This window comes from Neolamprologus brichardi, chromosome 23, assembly GCF_056152115.1.
Source record: "Neolamprologus brichardi isolate AB-2024 chromosome 23, ASM5615211v1, whole genome shotgun sequence".
Taxonomy (NCBI): Eukaryota; Metazoa; Chordata; class Actinopteri; order Cichliformes; family Cichlidae; genus Neolamprologus; species Neolamprologus brichardi.
Genome location: NC_142125.1, coordinates 13294867 through 13304443, shown reverse-complemented (window position 1 = coordinate 13304443; position 9577 = coordinate 13294867). Strand labels below are relative to the sequence as shown.

At 44.5% G+C, this 9577-nt stretch overlaps 1 protein-coding gene across 2 annotated transcripts; it reads left to right on the top strand.

The window, feature by feature from the left end:
• Positions 1 to 3: 3 nt before the first annotated feature.
• amotl2a (angiomotin like 2a) lies at positions 4 to 7955 on the top strand. Of its 2 annotated transcripts, none has more exons than XM_035907493.2 (11): positions 4 to 142; positions 1085 to 1898; positions 2011 to 2161; positions 2519 to 2663; positions 2755 to 2835; positions 4268 to 4563; positions 4785 to 4969; positions 5056 to 5157; positions 5247 to 5407; positions 5689 to 5868; positions 6330 to 7955. In XM_035907493.2, exons 2-11 carry the CDS (start codon positions 1171 to 1173, stop codon positions 6413 to 6415), a joined length of 2115 nt encoding a protein of 704 aa, XP_035763386.2. In that variant the 5' UTR covers positions 4 to 142; positions 1085 to 1170; the 3' UTR covers positions 6416 to 7955. The 2 variants fall into 2 exon arrangements, with proteins under 2 accessions (XP_035763386.2, XP_006790489.2); XM_006790426.3 differs by having other exon boundaries at positions 4779 to 4969.
• Positions 7956 to 9577: the final 1622 nt, after the last annotated feature.

Sequence of the window (9577 nt, the reverse complement as noted above, 5' to 3'; positions counted from 1 at the left end):
GCTTGCTACCCGTCAGCGCGCACACATGCGCACGGAGGAAAGGAGCTCCGCACACTTGTGGACGTTTATTTTGAACAATAAGCGCAGATCATTGATTTGAGATACGACGGCACCGCTCGCTGTGCGATGAGACTAAAATTTGGTGAGTTTAGCATTTTATCTGAATAGGTTTATCTGAACGTTTTCTGTCGGTTTGTGTGTGGTCGGAGTCCACTCCGGATGGAGTTACTTACTTAACAGATTACATCTGAGTCCCGTTTTAATTCATGAGCCACACACAGATCCATCCATTTACAAAACAGATTGGATATCTTCATCTCATTTGTCTCATTCATGCAGGAGCTATAAAGGCACAAACCATTTAAATGTAGAGTTAGCCATAAAGCTTTTGCATTTTGTGTTTTATGTGTTTAAAATTCAAACTCAAATAGTAAAGAATAGTAAAGAATTTAAAGACTTTTCACACTTTGTAAAAACAAAACAAGAACATTTACTTTGGCCAAATTGACCCTCTGGCGGCCGGTTCTGGCCACCAGGCCCTATGTTTCACACCCCTGACATTAATGTCTTTAAACTGATTTTTAAATAATCTTTACTGCTGCTTTTTCAGCTTGGAGAATTAGACTTGATGATGTTTTGTGTAATTCACTCTTGATCTCATGTAGCTGTGTAGTTATTTTGTGCGGTCAGGACACATTGTAGTGGTTTAATAAGGCATTCATTTGACTCTCTATCCAGATTTTCACGTTGAAAGTTAAAATGAGTTGATTGTATAAAGCATCCAGTGCATTTTAAAGCATCCATCATTCATATTCTGAAGACTTTATATGTCTTCATCATGTTTCGGGCACTATCTGATCTTGAATCACTGGAATTTTTTGAGTGTGTGCGACCGTTGAGTATTATGCTTGTGTGACTGGAGAAAGTTATGCATTGCAGCATGTGGGCCATAAAAACTGGATCTCCAGTGACATCACTATCAGGGGTATTTCCAGCTACAGCTCGTGCACACACAGCATTGTGTAACAGAAGTGTGGATACGTTTGTGCAGTGTTGAGTCTGACTACAGTTCTTTTCCTTTCAGATGTGTGATTTGTGAAGCGCCCACGCTGCCACATCGAGGCTTGTTTTTGTTTTGTTTTTTTAAAAACTGTTTTTTCATTGGCTGACATGAGAACTGCCGAGGAGTCCTCTGGAACGGTCCTGCACCGTCTCATCCAGGAACAGCTCCGCTACGGAAACCTGACGGACACGCGCACGCTTCTAGCCATCCAGCAGCAGGCACTGCGTGGAGGCAGCAGCGGTGGCGGCACCGGCAGTCCCCGCTCCTCTCTGGAGAGCCTCACTCAGGAGGACACTCAATACATCCAGATGTCAACAAGGCAGGAGCCTCAAGGTCAGGAGCACCAAGGAGACAGCTTGCACTCTGAGAGCCCTGTGTGCCACCTGTACCATCTCCACAAGGAGGAACTGCCTACTTACGAGGAAGCCAAAGCCCACTCCCAGTTCCTGAACTCTCAGAAGGGGCAGGCAGAGCACAATGGACCCGGCATGGATGTAGTGGGAAGTGGAAGTGAGGCACAGTGGGATCTGAAGAGAGAGCACGCTCGCTCTCTCAGTGAGAGACTCATGCAGCTTTCTCTGGAGAGAAACCGGTATAGGGACAGTCTGCCTATGAGTTCCTCACACAGCTACCCACAGCTCTATAATCATCACAATAATGTTTTAAATGCTGCGACACCTGACAGACAAAGGGCTCAGCCGTGTGCAGAGCAGCGAGGACCACCCCCAGACTATCCTTTCTGTGTCAGACTTCCTGGATACATGCTCAGCCACTCACAGGAATATGTGCAATACAACCAAGACCCCCATCCTCCCCTCTACACACAACAGCACAGGTAACATCCACAAACACATGCGCTATCAAAAAAAGAAGAACAGCCCCAGAGAAGTCTGCTGTTCTTTTATTTTGGCGGTCTTTTCAGCACTGTTGCTATCTCCTGTCTGCAGGTTTGTGTCTGCTCAGTCGCAGGAGACTCACGACAGCATCACAGCAGCTTCAGACAGCAACTCCCCTCAGAGCGACACATTAATGCGGGAGAACGAGCGGCTCAGGAAGGAACTGGAGGTGTACACGGAAAAGGCCACCAGGCTTCAGAAGGTGAGAGGATGGTAGTGGATAGTTCATTGAGGTCGCGAGAAAACAAAAGTTTTTAGCTGGTGCAGGAGGTGACGGGTTTTCTCACTAATTCAGAGCATGGAATCTCTACAACGCATCTCCTTTTGTCTTTAAAAACATGTCGGCATGTGAGGAGATAAATGGCTGGCACCTGGGATCACGAGTGTTCAGTCTGGAATGTTAATTCCATTATTCATTCACGTAGTGTTAAAGAGACATTTCACAGCGGGTGGCATTCAGTAGACTAATTAGCCTCATTGATATTAACATTTGCAACATAAACCAGACAATATGCAGGAATTTCTCCCCCAGAGACTCATTTTCTCTCTTTCTTCCCAGTTGGAGTTGGAGATTCAGAGGATATCTGAGGCTTATGAGACCCTCATGAAAGGCTCTGGCAAGCGAGAAGCTCTGGAGAAAACGATGAGGAATAAACTAGAGGCAGAGGTTAAGAGAATGCATGACTTCAACAGAGACCTGCGAGGTAAGGTTCCGTTTTTATTTGTCTGTCTCCTGGCTTTCAGCCTACCTTATGCGTGTGTGCTCATTGTGGTATGCTGGTCATCTCTGTGCAGAGCAACTCGACGTGGCTAACAAGCACAGAGCGGACTGCGCCGACCCGAAGCAGCACGTCTTTGTCAAACTCCTGGAGCAAAGTGAGTCTGCATCAGTCTTTTGTTACAAACTCCTCTCACGCTGCATTTCATCACAGATTCAATCACAATTCCCTGTGAAACACTGAACAATAGCAGGAACATAGCTGAGCAGGGATTGGTTTCCTTCTTTAGTGATGTGGTGCTGTCTACATGTTGTCACATAAATGGGTGTATGTCTCCTGTAAGTTACTTTTGGCACCTAGACTCCAGACTTTTTTTATGCTGCAGTAAATGTGGCCTGGATTCCTGAGATGTTTTTAGGGCTTTCAGGGTGTTTGCCACTAGGAATGCCCCCCCCCCCCCCTCCCTTTTTTTTTTTTTTTTTTTTACTGATGTGCTCAGTTTTGCATCACTACTAATGACCTCCCTTCTCAAGGGGAACTAATACGTCTGGGTGTCCTGGCCTAACTCTACATGACCCATGACTTGCTCTTTCTCCTTATTTGGGCATTTCTTTTTCATGCCATAGCTTAATGATGATCGGCCACTTGTGAATATTTCTTTGCTCCCTTTTAGCTCTGTGCAGAACTGAGCTGTAGAGAAATCCCTACAGCGAGGATTATGTGGAATGACACTTATGTTGGGACATTGGGGCAGTAAATGCAGTCGTGTCAATGTCTATGATTATCTTTCCCAAACGGTTATCTCAGCATAGCAGAGAAGAGCAGTACAATAGTGGGATGTGTAGTTTATATGTTTGTGTTATGAGAACCACATGAAATATATTTTGAGCTGCTTGTTTACTTCACGTCCTCAGAGGCATTCCAGAGCTTTTACCAGTACAAGGCTATGCCTGTGTGCGTAAGTGGATAAGAGGAAGTCTGCATTCCCTCCACAGGCATGCACTCATGTTGTGTAATCAGCCCCCTTTTAAAGAGGCACGTCAGTTAAACTTTCTAAAAGGGCTCATTGAAATGCAGACTAGCTTTCAAAGATTCAATGAGAAATATTATTTTTACTGATCCCATGTTTACAAGGGCAATAAACTTAGCAGAAAATGAGGTGTCAAATGTTTTGATGTTGAACCACATGCCTTTATGTCTGTTGTTGGGTCACATTCCTTAGAAAATGCACTGAAATGCTCCCGGAGTGAAGGCTTCACTGACCCCAGCGAAGGCCATGGGAGCTTCTCTTTAGAGGAGACCCCCATTTTACTCTTTTTTTTTTTTTTTTCAGTGATATAGTTTTATAAGCTTAAAAAAATCAAACAAAAGCCAGGAAGAATCTCAAAAGATTTATTTTTAAGTTGGTAAGAGCTGGACATTTTTGGAAATGGTTATGAGCAGAGGTGACTAACAAACAAGCTGAGTGGTCGAGCAGGAAATGAGGAAAAGCATATCAGACTCACTTTAACATTTCTTTGACCTTTGTGGTTGTTTCTCAGAGTCAGAGCCTCGTCACCTTCATTAACCCGCTTTTTCCTGTATTGCAGATGAAGAGCAGCAGCGGGAGCGCGAATGTCTGGAGAAGCAGATTCAGCACCTGCGAGTGTCCAGGGAGGAGTGCCAGCGGAAACGGGAGCTGATGGAGCAGGCTCTGGCCTCGGCGCAGACACGCAACCGTCAGCTGGAAGAAGAACTTCAGAGGAAGAGGGCGTACGTGAAGAAAGTGGAGAGGCTGCAGAGTGCGCTGGCCCAGCTGCAGGCCGCCTGTGAGAAGAGGGAAGAGCTGGAGCTCCGGCTACGCACGAGGTTGGAGCAGGAGCTAAAAAGCCTCAGGGCACAACAGGTGAGGAAAACAAGCCCCCCCCCCCCCCCCCCCCCCCCCCCAATGGTTCAGTTAGCAGATTTTAACAATGTGAACATGTCCAAATGGCTTATCCTATAGAAACACTTGGTTGGCTCACAGGGTTGGATTGAGGGATAAACACATTTTCAGAGAGTCCGATTTAGAGCATTTTGTTTCCTTGGGTGTTAAACGCTCTATTCTGTCTACCGTTTCAGTCCCAGAACCAGAGCACTGATTCCACAGCTTCAGAACCGAGCTCGTCCAGGTTGCAGCAGCATCTGAGGGAGAAGGAGGAGCGTATCCTTGCCCTGGAGGCAGATATCACCAAGTGGGAGCAAAAGTACCTGGAGGAGAGCACCATGAGGCAGTTTGCAATGGATGCAGCAGCCACAGCTGCAGCACAGAGGTACAAACAAATCTGTCAAACTGGAGTGAAGATTCAAAACAGAAAAATTGGGGGATTATTTAGAAAACCTTCTATTTTATTTTCAGAGATACAACTATCATCAATCACTCCCCGCGGCACTCTCCGGACAGTAGTTTTAATGAAGACCTGCCGTTGTCCCATCATAGACGTCAGGAGATGGAGAACAGGTGATCATCTTTTTATCCATACTTCATTGTCTCCTTCTGCCTGCTCTGTGATGTTTTTTCTAAACTCACAATGTTTTCCGTGCGTTCAGGATCCGCGCTCTTCACGCTCAGCTCCTGGAGAAGGACGCAGTGATCAAAGTCCTCCAGCAGCGCTCCAGGTTGGAGCAGAGCAAGCCTGAGAAACAGGGGCTTCGTTCGGCCAGATCCGTCCCCTCCATCAACATAGCGACCGGCGGCATGGAGAGCAAAGGTGAGCTTCTGCCCTTACTATTCGTGCCGAGCTGAGGAATCTGGAATCTTTAATTTCACATGCTATCCTGTGACAACTGCCAGACAGAATGCGCACACCCTGAAAAAGACAAAAACAAGTAGGACACAGCCCTGTTTTTAAACTGGAATGCATATCATCTCTCACTCCAGAATAGCCCCATCCAGAATAGTCATGGGAAGAGCTCTGCGCGGCAGATGTTCAGGAGCGCGTAAATGTGGATGTAGGCGGGTAATGAAGCAGTTTCTTCTCTTTGTCTGCAGGAAAGAGCCTCTCAGATGACCAGACAGGTGCAGCTGTGCTGCAGCCCAAGCTGTTTGCTGCGGCTAAGGTCCTGAGCCGAGACTGCAGCACGCAGAGCGACGAGGCCTCACAGGAGCCTGAGGCCACAGCAGAGCACGGCAAGCTCAAGATGTGTGAAGCAAGCTCAGCGGCTACACCTGGTGGGTTTTTCAAAGTGCTTAAGGCCCAATCAGCTCCTCACAGTTCATTTTAAGAATGTGTCATTGAATTAAACAGACAAATCACTCCAGACAAGTAGCTTTACATTGTTTCCTCCAGTCAAATCAGCAAACATGAATATTACAGCTGAAACACTCGGATCAAAAAAGATCCACAGAGGCCTCTGGCCACGCTGCATTTCTACCATAATGTGGTTGAGAGAAAATAGTTCCTCCAGGAACCACGTGGTAACTGGGTCATGATTTCTAGAAGAAAAAGATGTTGCTTCAGCACCGCAGGGCAAGTGCAGACCTCTTTAAAGAGGATATTTCCAAAAACGAGCAACTCCAAAACAATCTGGACGTATAAATAACAAATATTTATCTAAACGAATGACACGTGCATCGGTAGTTTGCCTTCTAGTATTGTTTATTCTAATCTATAAATTCTGTCCTGCCTGTAGAAACCTCGGAGGAGCCAAAGCTTCCGCTGAAGATGCTAAGGAGCCTCAACAGCTTGGGCGCAGACGTGGTGGAAATCCTCATTTGAGCGCTCGCTGCGGCTCGTATGACTGACAGCAGCACTGACACAGACTCTTGGCTGAGACTTTAAAGGGCTTCCTCGACGTCTGGCTTAAATCAACATGTGTGTGCTGAGATTTCCTTCTGCTGTTTCTGCACAACTCATAAACGGGCAGTTGGGATTCGTTCACGGTACCTGGACAGTATTTCAGCGTGACAGGAACTGGGCTGCTGACTGTGCATATATTGTGCATGTTTCTCTTTTTATTTTTTAATTATGTATTGTATTTATACATGTAAATGCTGCTCATAATTGATGTGATTTTGTTTGTCCTAAATGTGCACCACTTTTTTTTTTTCTAATTATATACACATGACTCACTTCTTGGTTTTGTTTTCCAGTAGCATCCCTGTTACCATGCCCTCTGAAAGTAATGGGAATATTTATAAAAGGACTCAGAATTTAACAGAGCTAAATTAACAGTTGCCCTCCTCTTTAAAATACATTCGGAGGCCTTGCTCGCAGCTCAGAGGGGGATTTGGAAACATTTTTTTTTGAATGCGAAGCCTGCAAAACGCCTGCTCGGTTCTCTCTTTAAAAAGCCTGTGAGGATTGACGCCGTTTCTCTGGGGTCCGGTTTTCCAGATCCCCGGCTAATGTTTGGGGCCTCAGAAGGTGGCTACCCAGCGTTTCGCTCCCCTCCCATGCCACAGCGGAGCTAATCTTCTCACATTCCTCGCTGAGGGAATGCTCCCGTTAAAGAAAAAGGCTATCTAAAGTCTGACCCTTCGCCCTTGTTAAAATGGCAGGCATTCTCCACATGACTCCTTTTCTAGGGTGGTTATTTCTTCTGAGTCGTGGTAGCTGGATCTACCACAAACGTCGAAACGGTCAACTATAATTGGCCCGCATTTGCTACTCCATCGCTGTTATATTCAGCTGTTTTTCAAGTATCTCACATTTCTGGGTAGACTATACTGTAAGCCTAATATGGACTCTTCTATTTATTTCTCCCTGCGTGATGTAGGATCACTGAACACTGATGAATGTACACTTCTGTTTTCAATGAATGTGTTTTCTATTTAACTGGAATGTGCCACACTCCATGGGGAAAGGACATTAAAACTCATCATCAGTGGATTTCTGAAGAAGCCAATAAGCTCATCCAGTTTTTAAATATTAGCGTGTCAAACCTCACGTTTACCCGATGTTCTCCTTCATCCTCCATCACAGTGCATTTGCTGGTCAGTGCAGTGTGTCAGAGTTACTGCCCTTTGCTTATTCTGCAACATGTTTACACAAATGGCTGTTTGAAGTGAGAGAAGTTAATATATTTTGTAATTATTATTTTTTTTCATATCTACTTTAAATGGTCTTGTTTCCTGGTGCCAAAGATGGACTCTATCTTTAAGTTATAGTTGATGACGAATACAAAAGGTTGTGTTAAGTTGCCTCGCTTCAGCTGGTTGACCCAACGTGATGTTGCTGTGAACTTTTGTAAAGGAAACATTTGTATGTATGCCTTAACATTTCACAATAATAAAGTTTTAATATATTCCTGATAAAAGGCTCTCTGTTCTCTTCACCGAAGTAAAGCCGTAGATGTCACCCGCTGGTTTGTAAACATTTTAAATCTGAACTTTTGGTGCTATTGCCAGCTTTTTTGGAACCACAAGTGACCATATTTGGACAATTAGAAGGATTTACTTCACCCGCTAACATCAGCTAGCTAGGTTTACTGAATCCAAATAGGGTGCACCAACGGTTCCTCATTAGTTCAAAGATAAAAAGTTTAAAAATCACCTCTTGCAGTTGTTATGAAGGCAGATATCAGCTATAGAGACACAACCATTTATATCAGGCTGTAAAGGCGGTGACCTCGCCTTCTTCTTTTAGCTTCCCCCTTTAGGGTCGCACCAGTGGATCATCTGCCTCCAACCCTAGCAACCCCCTTTGTCACACCAACTCTCTGCCTGTCCTCCTTCACTACGTCCATGAATCTCCTCTATTTTCTTCACGCCTGGCATCTCCATCTTCAGCGTCCTTTGTCCAGTATATCCAATATCTCTCCTCTGCACAAGTCCAAACCCTCTTAGCCTCTCTAACTTCATATCCACACTTGAACTGTTCCTCTGACATACTCATTTCTAGTCACTCCCAGTGAAAATCTTAACATCTTCAGCTCAGACACTTCCAGAGTGGCCTCATTTCTTTTTGTCGCTGTGACCCTTTCCAAACATCTCAGTGACCTCAGAAATCTTCGAGTTTGAAAAATTCAGCCTCTATCCTCTGTCCACTTGAGGCTGATCCCCAAAGTGACAAAAATCTACTAGTTTTGTAGTTTTGGTCTCTTTAGATATACTGGATTTAGGGGATGACCAGGCTGTTGAGGTTAAACTTTTGTACTTACTGTTTGACTCCAAGTTTTCTTTAAAATGGCTGAAGTCTCTCCTCAGTTATCAGTCATCCTTCCAATAAATCTACTACATCAACTGAGCCAAGATCTTCTCTATTCTTCTGTGACTTCTATGACTGCTCAGCTGTGGTTGGTCTTCGTCAAGCAGAGACACAATATGATGTACAAAAACACTGCAAGTACTCTTGTACTTGTAGAAAATGTACCGTATTAGTTCCACAGCAATCTTTTTCTATCTTGCTGTTAAGATAAAGGCATCTTGCATGACAAATACCAGAAGCTGTACCTCAAATCCTAAGTAAATTAAGTTCTTGAGGATTTTAGATTTCATCTCACACAAAGTGATTCTCCAAACCTGCCCAGCAGGAACTAATCCACACGAATTCTCAGAAAATAAGAGAACCTGTAATGTCACTCAAGTTAAATGGAAATACAAATTTAACCTCAAATAATCAGATCAAATGCCAAGTAATTGATTGCATTTTGATGTGGATGTGCTTTCTTATATATTCTCAAGATGTGCAGGGACATGCAGGAATTCCTCGGTAAACTTTTAATTTTAATGTAAATATTTTTGTCTTCCTTGTTCCCCCTTGCTGAGGTTGGAATTTCATTCCTCAGATGCCAAACATTTTCCTCTCGCTGCCTTTACTTGTCATAGGCGAGTGCCACTTTTCTCAGGCGGGGAAAAGCTGCAGTAATAAATCGCCATGTGTTGAGTACCATTTTCAGCTTTGGCACCATGCGGTCTGTGATTTCCCATTATTTTGGTC